This window comes from Carcharhinus amblyrhynchos, chromosome 13, assembly GCF_965287045.1.
Source record: "Carcharhinus amblyrhynchos chromosome 13, sCarAmb.v2.hapA, whole genome shotgun sequence".
In the NCBI taxonomy this organism is placed as follows: domain Eukaryota; kingdom Metazoa; phylum Chordata; class Chondrichthyes; order Carcharhiniformes; family Carcharhinidae; genus Carcharhinus; species Carcharhinus amblyrhynchos.
Window position 1 is genome coordinate 63,186,834 of NC_137336.1, and position 18,050 is coordinate 63,204,883.

General features: G+C 40.4%; 1 protein-coding gene across 1 annotated transcript in view; it reads right to left on the reverse strand.

Moving 5' to 3' along the window:
- The window catches only part of ublcp1 (ubiquitin-like domain containing CTD phosphatase 1), a 36,528-nt gene that overhangs the window by 7,262 nt on the left and 11,216 nt on the right, over positions 1 to 18,050 (reverse strand). The window contains exons 4-9 of the mRNA XM_080201766.1: positions 15,601 to 15,686; positions 12,978 to 13,093; positions 9,341 to 9,439; positions 8,093 to 8,130; positions 4,484 to 4,582; positions 3,217 to 3,333 (exon numbers count right to left, since the gene is read on the reverse strand). Of these exons, the coding sequence (XP_080057892.1) occupies positions 3,217 to 3,333; positions 4,484 to 4,582; positions 8,093 to 8,130; positions 9,341 to 9,439; positions 12,978 to 13,093; positions 15,601 to 15,686 (555 nt within the window). The remainder of the gene's footprint in view (positions 1 to 3,216; positions 3,334 to 4,483; positions 4,583 to 8,092; positions 8,131 to 9,340; positions 9,440 to 12,977; positions 13,094 to 15,600; positions 15,687 to 18,050) is intronic.

Below are 18,050 nucleotides of genomic sequence, written 5' to 3' on the forward strand. Positions count from 1 at the left end.
CATTGATGTTCTCCTTACACTTCCTGAAGTCGATGACAAGCTCCTTTGTTTTGTTAACATTAATGGGGAGATTATTGCGGCAGCACCAATTCATCAGATTCTCTATCTCATTCCTGTACTGTCTCATCGTCATTTGAGATCTGACCCACTATGGTAATGCTGTCAGCAAACTTGAAGATCAAATTGGAGGGGAATTTGGCCGCACAGTCATAGGTGTGTAAGTAGTAGGGGCTGAGAACACAGCCTTGTGGGGCACCAGTGTTGAGGATGATCGTGGAGGAGATGTTGTTGCTTATCCTTACTGATTGTGTTCTGTGAGTTAGGAAAACATGGGTGGTCTGATTAGGAAGTTTGTGGATGGCACAAAGATTGCTGGAATTGCTGATACTGCTGGGGATTGTCAGAGGATAGAAGGGGATGCAAATAGATTGGAGACTTGGGCACAGAAATGGCAGATGCAGTTTAAACAGAACAAGTGCAAGGTGATGCATTTTGGAGGATCAAATTTAGGTGTGAACTATACTGTAAATGGCAGAACCCTTAAGAACATTAACATACTGAGAGATCTGGGCATATTGTCCACAGTTCCCTAAAAACAGCAACACAGGTGGCTAAGGTGATTAAGGCGGCATATAGCTTGCTTGCCTTCATCTGTCGGGACATTGAGTACAAGGGTTGGGAAATCATGTTGCAGCTATATAAAACCTTGGTTAGGCCGCATTTGGAGTATTGCATGCAGTTTTGGTCACCACACTCGCAGAAGAAATGGAAACTTTGAAGAGAGTGCAAAGAAAGTTCTCCAGGATGTTGCCTGGTCTCAAGGATGTTGGCTATGAGGAAAGGTTCAATAACTCTCCTATAGGAATTGTTTTCACCAGAAAGATGGAGGCTGAGAGGAGACCTGATAGAGGTTGTCAAAATTATGAGAGGCATAAACAGGGTGAATGGTCAGGGGCTTTTTCCAAGGGTGGAAATGTCAGTTACAAGGGGGCAACAGTTCATTTCGAGGGAGGGACTTTTTTTAAGGGAGAAGTTTTTCATGCAGAGAGTGGTGGGTGCCTGGAACGCACTACCAGAAGAGATGGTAGAGGCAGGCATGTTAGCAACATTTAAGAGACATCTGGATGGGTAGATGAAAAGGGAGGAATAGAGGGATACAGGCTGAGTAAGGGCATCATGATCAGCACAAGCTTGAAGAGCCAAACGACCTGTTCCTGTGCTGTACTTTTTGTTCCATAATCAATTAACCTGCTTGCACTCATTGACCAGATTTAGACATGAAGAGTGGACACTTGGGCAAGATATCAGAGAGCTGCACATTCTCCCAGGCAAGGTATGATAGAGCTGCACACACTCCCAGCCCTCCCTGGCTGTCGAGCACATGGAACCAGAGAAGTCCAGCACTAAATAAAGACCAATCCTTTCCTGAAATGTTTAGCACACACAGAAACACGAGACATTTCCTCTTGCAAACTCATTTCACGTTACTCTCCAAAGAATAAAAGCTTTGAACACTAGAAATTTTAATCTGCCTTAAAGTAACACACACTTCCCCGTGATACTACAGAACAACTTTTCAGCATTAGGAATCAAACAATATGTAGGCATCGTCGCATACAGCAACTACACGATACTTTAAAAATGAGTTCAGAAAAGAGTTCAGGTCAGACAATTTTTTTTAATTCCAATTCAATCCAATCAAGTCCAATTCAGAGTTTCAACAAGTTGAGACATTCCTGATCCAAGGTGACAAGACAGAACTCTCACCTCCTATATTGGGCTTAATCTACATGATCCAAGCTGATTGGAGTAGGTATAGCTCCTCCTCCAAGGTTTGATCTTATTTGTATCTTAGCCAAAACGCCGAGATGCCGCTTTTAAAAATTGCTTCAAATGAAACTAATATGTAACCTAATGACTTCAACCACACACAGCATGTTGATACAAATGGCATTTTAGAAGATGAGCACATGATGCATTTCCTTCTAAAAAAAAGTAGTGAACAAAGTCAATTAATTTATTTCTATCTAGCTTTTTTTGTGAACATCTGGAAAAATAGCTCTATTTTCAAAAGATACTTTAACTGCTATTGAAATTTTTTGGGATCTGTTTCTTCGGATGCACATCAGACAGTGCACATTCTGAAGAATTAGTTCAGTGGTGTTAATTAATTCAAGGTGACTATGAACACAAACCACTACTTTTGCATCTATACCAATGCAGCTAAGACTAAGAGCACACAGATTGTAGGCCTGAAATGGGTGGCAAGGAAATAATAACTCAAAGTGACCATCTTCTCAATCTCTGTGGTGAAGCACATGCCACACCACCCACAGGACCCTACTCTCTAGGGAGAGAGTGACACAGAAAATCGGCTTTTAAAGCATGCCCAGCTGTACGGTGAATCTGACTTGTTAAAGGGACCGTCAAGAATGCTTTGTCTGAAGCAAGGAGCCCAAATTTCTGGAGGATAGCTAATGTACCACTAAAGTTGATCTTACTGTCCCATTAGAAATTAACATAGGGAAGTATACCATACTCTAATTTGCAACAATATACAAAAATGACCTGTAATGATTGAACTAATTAGATCTGAATACTTAATCACTGTGAAACAAAGCAATTGAACAAAATCTTTCTTCAGTCTGTCACAGAATTGAAAATATAAGGGAAAGACAAAGGTCTGACTCAGGTCGTATGGGCTATTATACAGCCACTTTACACTAGCATGTAAGTAGGCATAGGGCGGCAATGATGGGTATTATGTAAATTCTGACACCAGTGGGGGTACCTACAGGAAACGTAAACTTTGTAACAGAGTCAATGCACCAAATCTGGAGCTTACACATAGTGCTGGACAACAACTCAGCACGGTAGCACAGTGGTTAGCACTGCTCCTTCACAGCTCCAGGGAGCTGGGTTCGATTTCCAACTTGGGTCACTGTCTATGTGGAGTTTGCACATTCTCCTCGTGTTTGCATGGGTTTCCTCCGGGTGCTCCGATTTCCTCCCACAGTCCAAAGATGTGTGGGTTAGGTTGATTGGCAATGCTAAAATTGCCCCTCAGTGTCCTGAGATGCGTAGGTTAGCGGGATTAGCAGGTAAATATGTAGGGATACAGGGGTCTGGCCTGGGTGGGATTGTGGTTGACGCAGACTCAATGGGCCGAATGGCCTCTTTCTGCACTGTAGGGTTTCTATGATTTCTAACTCTTACCTTTAGCCCATTTTGCGGGTTCATCAGAAAATTTCGACCAATGTCATCAAACATTATTGTATTTTTTCTAGTGTAGAATTCTGGAAATTTATCCCATATGACACCCAGTGGTTTGACCTGTGAAAAGAGGCTTTGTGAAATATCTTACAAGTATATTAACATCACATTCAAATCATAGCTTGTTGTGGAGGGCATGCAGAGAGGAGAACACTACTGCACCTGGGCTATTAATACCGAAAGGAGCTTCCAGAGTTTTTAGACTTGCCTGCGTAAACAGGAACATCAGCCCAGTTTTTAAGAAAAGCTGAATGGTGAAATGAGCATGGTTCCATCTCAAACCCTTTCCTACTGTCAGCTCACAGCATAAAATTACTTTGCAGTGGACTTGCCAATACTGAGGACATTTAAATGGTCACTGGATAAACATATGGATGATACTGGAATGATTAAAGATGGACTTTAGATTGGCTTCACAGGTCAGCACAACAGAGGGCCAAAGGGCCTGTACTGCGCTGTAATGTTCTATGTTCTACTTATTTAGCACTAATTCGCAATGGAACAGAGAGACCCGAGTGTTAGAATATAATCATATACACTACTGGTGTAGGGAGGATGCGAAGGCATTTGTTGGAGGAATGTATGTGACATTCTATTCTGTATCTAACCCTACCATATTTCATTGGAAATGCTTGCTAAGACAGCACAGAGGGATCCTTACTCTGCATTTATTTTATGCTGTAACTAACCAGGCAATGCTTGTTCAAAAATGCACAGTTTACAACCTGCATAGTACCTAACCTTCAAGTCTGAATCGGATAAATTGCCTTATACCAGAAAGTCAAGTGGTGAATCTTTACATACTTAACAAGTATTTATTTACAGATATACATTATGAGTATGTGCCTAACTAAATAACTACAGATTCATTCCATTTCTAGAAATAAGGGCACCTCAATGTAATTAAATCGCATTAATATGTAATCAACATTGCATAGCGGGAACTTAACTCTGTGTTTAACCTCTGCTGCAACTGAACTGGATATCCATAGTAGCACTATGAGGTACCTGAAACAAGTATCCACGCACCAGCACTAACATCCTTCATCTCAATGAACACAAAATTCACAGAGAAAAGTTTTTAAAATAAAATCTTTGATCAAATACCAATAAAATGTTGTTTAAACTGACTTTTTAAACTGACGTTCTTTAAATTCCTCATTGGCACAAGGTGCATTGGTAAAGCTTAAACAACTACTTTTACACTCACCTCCACCACTCCTCTCTTTGGCGTATGTACTGTGATCATAGCTGCACTATCCAACATGAAGGTTATCTTGTAGTTAGCATGAGTTGTGACTCCAAGTTCCTGAAAGAATAAGAAAAAAATGCAATTGTTCATCAAACAAATCTTAAAAAAATGGAGCACAATGCAAAGAAACTTGCTGGAAATTCTGAGTATTCTTCCCTTCTAACAATGCCCAGATGGGAAAAGAATGGGATTCTGCTCGCATTGGACAGCCCCAACATCTTCTAATACATTCCACTACACTATAGTAGAAAGATAATTCCATTCATAGTATTTTGTTATTTATCAAAATGTTTCACAAGGTGCTTCACATCGTGAGATGCTGGTGAGATACAATGACTGTTACACAGGCAAACACAAATTTGTAATTTTCTTGGCATTATATAATTCCATTCTGATTGCCTCTGATAAATTGCACAACAATTTTATATTCTACCTCAAAAGAAACAGCTAAGAAAAGAATAACTATTTCTTCTCACTTCAGAAAGTTAAATATACTTCTAAAATATAAAGCCAAACAAAGCCAAGTAAAGGCAAAGAGAATTTCAAAATGTTTAATTTTTGACACTGCATAATAGTTCTTCGTTACTTGGCAGAAGAGTCAGAGGTTTACAGCATGGAAACAGACCCTTTAGCCCAGCTTGTCCATCCGCCTTTTTTGTTTAAACCCCTAAGCTAATCCCAATTGCCCACATTTGACCCATATCCCTCTATACCCATTTTACCCACTTAACTGTTTAAATGGTTTTTCGACGACAACATTATACCCACCTCTACTACTACGACCTCTGGCAGCTTGTTCCAGACACTCACCAGCATCCATGTGAAAAAACTGCCCCTCTGGACACTTTTGTATCTCTCCCCTCTCACCTTAAACCTATGCTCTCTAGTTTTAGACTCACCTACCTTTGGGAAAAGATATTGCCGATCTAGCTGATTTGTGCCCATCATTATTTTGTAGACCTCTATCAGGTCACCCCTCAGCCTTCTACAATCCAGAGAAAAGTCCCAGTCTATTCAGCCTCTCCTTATAACTCAAACCATCAAGTCCTGGTATAATCCTAGTAAATCTTTTCTGCACTCTTTCTAGTTTAATAATATCCTTTCTATAATATGGTGATCAGAACTATACACAATATTCCAAGTGTGGCCTTACCAATGTCTAGGACAACTTCAACAAGATGTCCCAGCTCCTGTACTGAATGTTCTGACCAATGAAACCAAGCATACTGAATGCCTTCTTCACCATTCTGTCCACCTGTGATACCACTTTCAAAGAGCTATGAATATGTACCTCTAAATCTCTTTGTTCTGTAACTCTCCCCAGTGCCCCACCATTAACTGAGTAAGTCCTGCCCTGGTTCAATCTTAACAAAATGCATCATCTCACATTTATGTAAATTAAAGTCTATCTGCTGTTCGTCAGCCCACTGGCCCAATTGATCAGTTACAGAATTGATGAGTTTAAAAAAATATATTCTGCAATGTTTGGCTCTTAGATGAGTGGAAAATAGTCACCTCAGTTTTGAGGCAGCATTTTCATTTTAATCATTCCCATGTTTACACACCTAGGATATAAAAATCATTTTACAATACAGCATGTATTTGTCTGACTTACAAAAAGTTCATGTTGCACTTTGTTCAGCATGCCGAGTACTTAGTTTAAGTTCATAGCTGTCATATACTTGCATCCTAGCTTTTCAATCCTCCTAACTTTGTGTCTTAGAGGACGATAAACTCTATGTTACTCTGCATTATTAATCCAGGCCTCTGGATAACTGGTCCAGTAGAATATACAATGAACTCTCTCTTACTGAGAAGTCTCACAACTCCAGGTTTATTTGGTATTACAAGCTTTCGGAGCATTGCTCTTTCGTCAGGGTCTGTACTCGTTGGAGTTTAGAAGGATGAGGGGGGATCTTATAGAGATGTATAAGATAGTGAAGGGGATGGATAGGGTAGAGGTAGAGAGATTCTTCCTGCTTAGAAAGGATAGCAGGACTAGAGGGCACAGCCTCAAGATAAGGGGGGTACAAACTGGTAAGCACAAATAGGCTTGCAATGTCTAGCTTCAAAATTCAACAGCATGGAATATTCCCTGGTACTTTCTTCCAATGAATTATAAATGTTAAGGGAGTTCATAGTTAAACATGATTCAGGGCATGTAGTCTTGATTAAAAGAGGTAATTAACAATTCAACCTCAAATTTGCAAAAAATTAAGAAACAATCACTTTCAGCAGTGGAGATAACTATGGTTTCTGTAAGAATTGTGCACCTCTACCTCTCCCCATCAAACTGTGACAAGCTGTTAAAATCCAGGCTTATTCCACGTTCTCCTACTCTGATGCAATCTTTCACAGAATCTCAAAACCACATTTTTTTTTAATTCTAACCTTATTTTGGTCTTTGCTCTCTTTAAAGCTGGTAGTAAACCTTTACCTAGTTTCCCAACATTGAAAGGGCATACTTTCCTTCTCCCAAAAACACAGATTTGAGGAAAAGAAAGAGTGCTGTGCTCCTGAACATACCCAATAACTCCCAGCAACATGCTGCTATGTCACTGTGACTCACTGAAACCTTTCACAGCCCTGATAAGATTTAGGAACTAATTCAGCTAAGGATATCACAATATCATGTCATCAAATAAACTTAAGAAAAAGATTCTTCAAGCTCACGTCAATTCATTTTAAATTTGCATTTCATCATGTTTATAGATTGCGATTCCTGAATGAAGTATGCACACACATGCTTAGCCTTTGCAGATCAGTGAAAGTATAGCAACAAGTAGTGACACAAAAGGGATTATCCAAAGCAACTCTGAGATAATTAACTATTATTAGAGTAGGCTATAGGCAACTTTTTTCATTACTAGGACAGTAGCAACCAATTCTCTGCACAAGATCCAGGCACAGGCCTCATGTATTCAGCATTTAATGCATTGGGTGGGAATAGTACTGCTGGATGCAATCAGGATTGCAGGGTAACACCAAAGCTCTGAGGGAAGGGGCAATTCTTTGGTGTCACCAAAGTAGGCTGCTGTTAGGGTTTTTACCATCATTGGTCTGCATGGGCACACAACCCACCAAAAACTGCAGGAGGTTCCAGCTGAATAAGTCAGAAGCCCAACTGCATTACAGCACTTACGCAATACTGGCACTGAAGTTGGAGCTGCGAATCCTGACACCTGTTGTTACGCTGCTGCCGAATCCAGCCAATAGCATAAATTAAGCAGCTTTTACCATAATCATTCAGTCATCAGTCCCTATGTCGCATGTCTCCTATGCAAGCACTTGAAAGGATTATTGGGAGTGACCCCCTCAGGTCCTCTTTGAAAAACTGAATGCAACATTGAAAGAACAAAAACCAACACATCGAATACTTGTACAGAAACAGTGCCCTCAGTACAACATAGATAAAGATACCTACCATCAACACTACTTGTACCGTATCTGTGCGGAGTGCTTTATAGTTTCACTGGATACAAAGCAAAACAAAATAGAAAAATTCGAACAGTATCACCTTTAATCATAATGAAGAACAAAACAAAATCACACTTAGACATAACTTACTTTCATTTTCACTTCAATCCACTTCATGCTGGTAGCAGCTGTGTATGAAATTTAGAGAAGTTACGTCAACCTTGACATATTATAGCAATGTGAGTCAAACAAAATCACACAAAAGGACAACAGCTACTGTGTCATTGACTTTTTGACTATATTAATTATTAAATACTCATTAAATTTGAGATTTTTTGTAATAACAAAGGCCAGTGATTCCCTTTGCTCAGAAATCAATGCTCTTATTGACTCCGAGACATAATGGTTTGCAGTTTGAGCAATCAAATCATATCGAACATGGCAGTCTAGAATGGGATCCTGCATCACGGGATCATCACCACCATAGAGACTGCAGTGGTTTAAAAGAAAAACCCACAGCCATTTTTGTAGGACAATAGCAACAATGTTGATCTCACAGTGGTGGTAAGTGCCAGCTTCTTGCCTAGACCTGAATTATAAAACAATTGCTTTAAATGACAGATCAAGCCAATGTCTTCATTTTTAAAAGTGATTATTCATAGAATCATAGAACCCTACAATGCAGAAAGAGGCCCTTCGGCCCATCAAGTTGCACCAAACACAATCCCATCCAAGCCCTTCCCCATGTCCCTACATATTATACCCACTAATCCCTCTAACCTACATATCCCCAGACAGTAAGGGGCAATTTCTTTGCATGGCCAATCAACCTAACCCGCACATCTTTGGATTGTGGGAGGAAACCGGAGTACCCGGAGGAAACCCACACAGACATGAGGAGAACGTGCAAACTCCACACAGACAGTGACCCGAGCCGGGAATTGAACCCAGGACCCTGGAGCTGTGAAGCAGCAGTGCTAACCACTGTGCTACAGTTTAAAATTACTTTTAAATGAATATTAGTTATAATTGCAAGAAAAACAATTTCTGGAACTCAATAATCTGAGAGTTACACTATGATGCCTTGAAAAATTTACCAAATAAAATATTCAGAAAAGAAAAGGCCAATAAGCATGGCTGAATCCACTGGGCTGTACAATGCAGTAGGAAATGGCCAGTTTCCTACACCTCTCTTTAAAGAAGATGCATTGTCAAATGGCACTGGCATTTCATTTTGTCTTTTTTCCCCAAGTATGCAGTGAAGTGAAGCTTGCGGTGAAATGGGGCCAAATATATTTTAGCACAGAATATGTTACCTACTGTTCATGACCTTCTTTTGCTATTCTTGCAGAGCATTAGGAAACCAATTGGATCAATCTATCCCACCTCATTACTTACACCATATAACAATGTCATAATCTTCATATGCAGATGTGAGGAACTCATGTAGATATGGCCTCATCAGCTCAAGTCCACTCTCAGCACACGATCTGTGGTCTTAAATCAGAATTAACAAAGTCAGCAGCCCCACATGATGCACTAGAATTAAGGAAGAACTGGTATTTATACAGCATTGCTTATGAGCTCAGGACATCCAAAACATTTCATAGCCAAAAACTTCACTTTTGTCACTGTTGTGTTGTAGGGAATGCAGCTAACAATTTGTGCACAGCAAACTCACAAAATCAATGACAGAATAAACAAGATCTAAACAATGCAAGTTAAGAGATAAGTAGTGGCCCAGGATAGAGAGGAAAATTTATCCACTCTTCTTCAGATAGAATAACAGTATGTTTTCAGTGCAGAAAGAAGCCATTACGCCCATCAGGTCTGTGCCAACTCTAAGAGTATCCCAATCAGGTGCCTTCCCTCTGCACTATCTCTGTAACCAAGGTAATGCTTTACCTTGGCTAATCTACCTGACTTGTACATCTTTGAACATTAAAGGGGAATTTAGCTTAGCTAACTCATCTAACCTTCACATTGTTGGCTACCAAATAAACCTGTTGGACTTTAAGTTGGTGTTGTGAGACTTCTTACTGTGTTTACCCCAACCGGCATCTTCACATGATGACTGTGGGAGGCAACCACAGCACTCGGATGAAACCCACGCAAACACGGGGAAAATGTGCAAACTCGACAGAGTCACCCAAGTAACTGGACCCGGGTCTGTGTGCTGTGGAGCAACAATGCTAACCATTGTGCCATCTTGCTGCCCTGAGAACCACTGTGTGATTTTTTTTTTGTGTGCGCTTCCTCAATGCTACATTGTAGAATATACAGTTGTGGGTTCAATCCCACAGAGGTTTCTATTGTTAAACTTAAAGTTCACAGATGTTTGCAGAAAAGCAACTTTCATTATTAAATACTTCTAATTAAACTTGATATTAGAGGAATACAGCGCACTTGACTTGGGTCTGAATCTAGCCCATGGGAATTAAATGAAGTCCTTTGCTATTCTGCAGTGCATTAATCTCAAACATATGGTAAAGTGTCCACAAGACAAAACTACCCCAAAGTTAACATTTTGTAAGAAATACTTCATCTGATCCAACGAAATGCCGCAAGGACACAGAGCAGCTATGTATTATACAGCAAATCCCAAAAAACAGCAGTGAGGAACAGTCTGCAAATTGTTTTTGTGTTAAATTGAAGAAGGGAACATTGCCCAGAATACCCTGCTCTTCTTCAAATAATACTAATCTTTATAATTTAACTAAGCCACTGGTAGTAGCTTCATTCAGTGGCGCGATGGAAAAACACTTGCATTATGTCAGCCTGGATCACACATTCAATTGATATAATGGGGCTTGAGCCCATAGCTTTCTGAGTGAGTATTAACCTTCTGATTCACCTCCCAACAAGTGTTTCAGACAGGCTTTGACTGTGCGGTTCAGCAGGGTCTTTATATCATGATGCAGATCTATCCTGTCCTCAACCAACATCCATCTGCTTGGCAATCAGGAGCAGTACCCATGGCTGGGTTGCTTCCCAGTCAGCAACAACATATCCGATGAGCCTTACCAACAAGGAATTTAGTCAGCCCCTAAATTATCTGACTCTGGCAAGATAACATTTGGGGTGCTCAGCTGTCCAGGTTAAGAGGAGGAAATAACAATATCAAATTGAAGTTCCTGCTTCACATCATAAGGCAGTAAGACATGATAGAAATACACACAAGGACATTTGTCAATCCCCATCCATTTCAAAAGTGAACCTATTGCTGGTACAAAGAAGAATGGTTGCTTAATCAATCTGATGTGCCCTGATTTTGAATGTCCAAGGTGACTGGAGAGGAATTTTGCAGCATTTTCCTCCCCTCAGAGAAAATTACACAACTGTGGAGTGAGACAGTCACAGAGGCTTACAGCATGGAAACAGGCCCCTTTGGCCCAACATGTTCATGCTGCCCTTTTTTTTAAAATCCCTAACTAAGCTAGTCCCAATTGCCCACATTTGGCCCATATTCCTCTATACCCACCTTACCCATGTAACTGTCTAAACGCTTTTTAAAAGACAAAATTGTATCTGCCTCTACTACTACTTCTGGCAGTTTGTTCCAGACACTCACCACCCGCTGTGTGAAAAAATTGCCCCTCTGGGCACTTTTGTACCTCTCCCCTCTCACCTTAAACTTATGCCCTCTAGTCTTAGAGTCCCCTACCTTTGGAAAAAGACATTGTCCATCCAGCTGATTTATGACCCTCATTATTTTATAGACCTCTATAAGATTACCCCTCAGCCTTCTATACTGCAGAGAAAAAAATCCCAGTCTATCCAGCCTCTCCTTATAACTCAAACCATCAAGTCCCAGCAGCATCCTCGTAAATCTTTTCTGCACTCTTTCTAGTTTAATAATATCCTTCCTATAATAGTAACCAGACCTGTACACAATATTCCAATGTCTTGTACAACTTAAACAAGATGTCCCAACCCCTCTATTCAATGTTCTAACCAATGAAACCAAGCAAGCTGAATGCCTTCTTCATCATTCTGTCCACCTGTGACTCCACTTTCAAGGAGTTATCAACCTATACCCCTAAATCCTTTTGTTCTGTAACTCTCCCCAGTGCCCTACCATTAACTGAGTAAATCCTGCCCTGGTTCAATCTACCAAAATGCATCACCTTGCATTTATCTAAATTAAACTCCATCTGCCATTCATCAACCCACTGGCCCAACTGATCAAGATCCCGTTGCAATCCTTGTTCACTGTCCACTATGCCATCAATCTTGGTGTCATCTGCAAACTTACTAACTATGCCTCCTAGATTCTCATCAAAATCATTAATATAAATAACAAATAGCAGTGGACTCAGCACCGATTCCTAAGGCATACTGCTGGTCACAGGTCTCCAGTTTGAAAAACAATCCTCTACAACCACACTCTGGCTTCTGTCACCAAGCCAATTTTGTACCCATTTAGCAACCTCACCCTGGATCCCGTGAGATTTAACCTTATGGAACAACCTACCACGTGGTACTTTGTCAAGGGACTCACAGGAGGAGGAAATGTCTCGATGTGATGTTTCGGCCATCATGGTGGACCTTTTCTTGCCCGTCATTTCAGTACATTTATAGGCGGCATCAGAGAGCCATTATTACTAACAACAAAATGCACAGACATACATCACCATCTTTGGGTGAGAAGTGACTATGATGTGGAGACTGAGATGGGCGTGACAGCAGGTGGCGGGATATCTTGAGGATATATTTTAATATTTCTGGAACCATAAAATGGTCACACCAGAAGAAATGGGACAGCGAGCAAGCCAATCATCAAACTTCCCAGTACTTTGTGTTAACTCTTTGAGAACAAGAGTTTAGATGATTACAAGTTACATACAACATAATAGTCCAACTTTACTTTCTGAACACTTCTGATTAAATATGTACGTCTACCATGAGAGGTTATACATGCTTCTTGGATGGTGAAGAAGTCTTCTGAAATGAGACCTCTTAATTTCTAATTCAGATTACAACGGAATTCACTTCCAGTCAGTGTACCATTGTTAAAGTAGACAAGTGCACTTACCAAATAATGTGTAGTCGACATCTAAAACAAGCAGCTTTTTACCTTCCCGAGGTTGGTTTAGTACTTCTACTTTATAATCTTTTACTCTGCGTGCAATTTTGGCCAAGTTCTCTTCCCTAAATTAAGAGAGATAATTACTGCTAACCCTGCAAAACCAACAGGATATTGCCAGTTTATAACATATAAACCCCTACTAAATTTATGTAATTATCTCACCTTTGCCAAGCAGAATGGGGTCTCTTATCCTTTCACATTATCTCTCTTGCCCAGAGCCAGCGGTTTACATGTCCAAGTTAGATACCCACACAAAACAGCATAACCAAGTAATTTTACATTCAGGTTGTCATAGCAACCGGATGATGCAATAAGTTACACCTAAAATCATCGAATCCCTACAGTGCAGAAGGAAGGCATTCGGTCTATCAAGCCTGCGCTGACAATAATCCCATCAGACCTTATCCCTGCTAAACCCTTTAACCTATAGAGCTTGGGACACCAAGGGGCAATTAAGCATGGCCAATCAACCTAACTTGCACATCTTTGGAATGTGGGAGGAAACCGGATCACCCGGAGGAAACCCACCAGACACGGGGAAAATGTGCAAACTCCACACAATCACCCAAGGCCAGAATTAAACCCAGTCCCTAGAGGCAGAAGTGCCACCATGTTAACTCATTTAAATTCAACAGAGTGTGACGTGATAAGTTTGGATGGTCTCCACACAGACCTGAGTGGGCATGGGCCTACAGAACAAAGACACCTCCAGTCTGGCACTCATGGGCAAGCATAATTAGAGGCACCACAGGCAGTCAATGCTGGGAAATAGACAACTCAGAACAACATGTTTGCAGGTTACCTCTCCCTGAATTTAACTGAGGCACATTGTCAAGACCACATCTGAGCTGTTCATCAGTTGAATGGTAAATGTCAGATAAGGCAGTGAACATAAAAATATAAGGAGGAAAATAGGATTTATAAATAACAAGTGTCACCTCACCTCTGCTGCCTCAAAGCTAACCTAACTCTGTGGGTATGTTTGTTTCTGTTCAAAAGCTAGTGAATTTAGCAGGGTTTTTTGCCCTGAACTGCATATCCACCTAATTGAAACTACTGAGTGTTTAAGTTACAAAATAATTCAACATCAGTATCTCCTTTAAATATCTGAACAGGAAAATTTAGCAGGTAAATTTAGTTTTCTGGTAATGATTCAATACAAGGCAAATGGCACTTAAACCAATGCACTTTATTGTTGATATGATCTGTTACTCATGCAACAGAACCACAGAAAAATGACAGCGCAGTAAAAAGCCATTCAACCCATCATGTCTGCGCCAGCAAAAAAAACTAGCCATGCATTCTGACCCCATCTTCAAGCACCCATCTGCAACCGTTAACACCCATGTTTCTACAGTTCAAATAGATACTGAATGTACATTGCAAAAATCCACCATTATTCTTAATCAAAATTCTAGTGAAAATAAAGCTTAAACTAAAATACAATGACTATCACAACAAAAGATAGAAGGAGTGGACCACAGGGACCATCGAGCCTGCCGCACTATTCAATATGATCAAGGCTCCTCTTGGGCTTCAGTTCCATTTTCCTACCACTTCCCTATCTGTAGGCTCCCTGAGACATTGAAAAGCTGAGTATCTTAGCTTTAAAAATTGAAGTGGACATTCAGTAGCATGTGCCTCTCCACCACAGTTCAATAACTCAATGTGACTAACTGTCTGTAACTACAAAGCTGAAAAAAGAAATCTTTTCAATCAGAACTTCCACCTCACACAGAGGCTTCAGGCCCATCCACATCCAACAATCTGCTCTGAAAACTTTGCTAATGTTTTGACAGTGCTGACAAGTTGTATCACAGCAGCTGAGTCAATCCGCAACATTTTAAAACAATCAACAACATTCTGAATTAAACAACCCACAGCCTAAGAAAATAACTCAAATGGTCTTCTTTCCCGAAATCAATACAGCCTTTAAAAAATTCCAAGGTCCAGACCTGCATTTTCACCAAAAACTAATGAATTTTTCCTTCACCCATATCATGTACAAAGTTTTGTTAAAATCTGACAACTAACTTTTGAGATGTATTGTTTACAGACAAACAGGCCAACAGAAATGAAAACATTACTTCAGCCCATGTCCAATGAGGAATATTAAGCAAGTCACAACATTCTAAAACAGTCAATTCACCCTATTTCCCAATGTTACTCGATACTTTAAAAAAAATCCAAGATCCAGATCTGCCAAAGCCTAATCAGTTCTTCCTTGGATTGTGATCCAATTTTTGTTGAAATTTGCCTGTTGATCTTTTAGATACATTATTGATAGGCAAACAGACTTAACAGGAATGAAAACATTACTTTCAGCCCTCCTTCTGTGGCAGAGGTAAACATATTCAACAATGGAGCATCTTCAACCCTCTCGGAACAGAATTCCCAAGATTCACCGCCTTTTGAATAACTCCTCATCTCAGTCCTAAATCATTGACCCCTTATTATTTCCCATGTTTCGATGCCCCAGCCATTGGAAATAAGTTCAATGTCTACTCTCTATATGTTTCAATGAGATAGCTGGAACCACTTCCTATACAAGTTAATGAAAACGTAGTACCTGTTCTCTACTTCTATAACGTCCTCCTCAATATCAAAGTCATTGATGACATCGTCGTTGTCAGGGGGTGGTGCCAATACTTCTTCCTGAGTGCGGGGAAAATAAAAATGCATTTAAACAAATGCAAACAAATTCCAAGAGGAATACTACAACCTTTAGTCAAAAGTTTTGAAGTTCTCTCCCCTTGTACAGCTGGCTGAAGTCTATGCAGTACATGTCCACCCAGGGCACTGTCGCTGGACATATGCTCAAGACATCAAACTCAAAGGGCCCACCGACAGAAGTTTTCAGCAATGCCCACATTCCCCATGGCAGGGGAACAACAATGAAGCAGCAATAGTTCATTAGACACCAATTCCCAGCATACTAAATTTCACACAATATCAGCACGATGTGCAAGTGATATTTAAAGCTTTTTAAAATGCAGCTGCAAGATGATTTTTACAGTAGTATCCCTTCAATCAAGTAAAATCTATATCAAGTCCGGCTAAGCAATTGTAAAAATATATTACAATTTTCACTGGAGGGATTTTGATTTGTTCAGGACCATAGTGGACGAGTGGGTGAAGGCATTGCCTGGTGGGACTCATATGAAGCCATGAAGACCAGCATGGGTCCAGGCTTGATTTATGGTCTGTTCTGAGCTGGCGGATCTCTCTTTAAATAGCAACTGTGGTCTCACAGAATTATTGAGGTACAAAAAGTTATAGTCAGAGTTCTCAATCATAATTGCTATTCAATCACCGCACCTCCACTGGAAACTGTATCCAGTTGGACATGGGGAGATCAGCTTGAATGCAATGTCCATATTTATACTCTGCCAGCTCTAGAAGTCATCCTGGAAAGTGAAATAAAATCAGAAAATGATGGAAAATATCCATCAAATAAAGCAGCATCTGTAGAGAGGGAAAAAAAAAAAGAGTTTGAAGTTGATGAAAAAAGTTTTTAAAGTGATTTTTAAAGTTTATTTATTAGTGTCACAATTACGCTTACATCACCACACTCCAGTGCCTGTTTGGGTATACTGAGGGAGAATTTAGCATGCCCAATGCATCTAGCTAGCACGTCTTTCAGACTGTGGAAGGAAAGCAGAGCACCCCGAAGAAACCCACACAAACACAGGGAGAATGTGGAAACTCCGCACAGACAGTGACCCAAGCTGGGAATCGAACCCAAATCTCTGGCATTGATAGGCAGCAATGCTAACCACTGTGCCGCCGTGCCAAGTTTCAGATTATGAAACTCATAACAGGTGTTTCCAGCATTTCCTCTTTTATTCCAAATGCTATATTTTTGCCATGATCCCTATAAATGATTACCCAACACCTGCTGACTAGGTTTACACATGAGGCCAACAGTTGAGCAACTTTCAAAAGAGTAAATGCAACAAAAATTTCTACACAGGCATAATCAAACAGGAATGTATTACTCAAAAAGAAAATCAAGTCCTGACAGTAGGGACTGTGCAAATTAACAAGTCATGTGTTAATACTGAAAACATTTGACAATAGTGTGTTGGATCACAAAGTCTTATCAACAGTTCCCCTCACAAAAAGTCCTATTTCCAAGGTGCCCTCCCTGACAACACCAGACAGAAACAGGATTCACCCCCCCGCAGGAAGGGGAATGAGAAAAAAAAGTCCAGCTTCGGAATAATCGTGAACTGCTGTCTCCCTGTGGTTAGATCAAAAGTGGCACTGCCGGGGATCTGCCATCTGTCTTCTTACACATTCAACCAGGCAATAGTTCAAACAGGGTACCCGATATCTCAGCATATCCCTTTCTAATCTGAAAGAGCTTTATTAAATCACCCTGCACTTAACGAAAAGAAACTGACTTTCGAGTTACTCTCCAAAACCACCTTCCCTCATCCCTGGTAACATCCAAGATATCCAGCTGAACTGGAAGGAATCAAGTGTTCAACTTTAAATAGTTAATTAAATAAGAGTAACTAATAACATTTAAATCAAGATAAATCTATTTACTAATACAATCTAGACCTCAAGCGATTCTATTATTTCTAGAAATAAAATAACTGCACAAGTAATGTATTGGAATTTCCGTTAGTGAGTGTGTGTGTCCAGCCAGGCTGGATGGATGGCCACTTCTGTAGGAATTGCCTCTACCTCAAGACACTCCAGTTGAGGGTCTCTGAGCTAAGTGTGAGTGAGAGGCACTCCGATACACAAGGCAGGGGAGGAATATCAGAACAGCTTTCTCTAGCGCGCTCATACCTAATGGAATAGCACAGATGCAGAAAGAGGCATGTGTGACTATCAATTAGCAGGATAGGTTGTCCCAGAGACACCAGTCTTGTAATCTACTCAGTGTGTGTGATGGGAAGAAGGGGCTTGAGAAGAAGAATGGCCAGAATACTGACCAAAGCACTTGAGGGGAATGTGAGGCACTCAAGCAGCAGAATAGAAATGTAGTAGTTATGGGAATTCAAC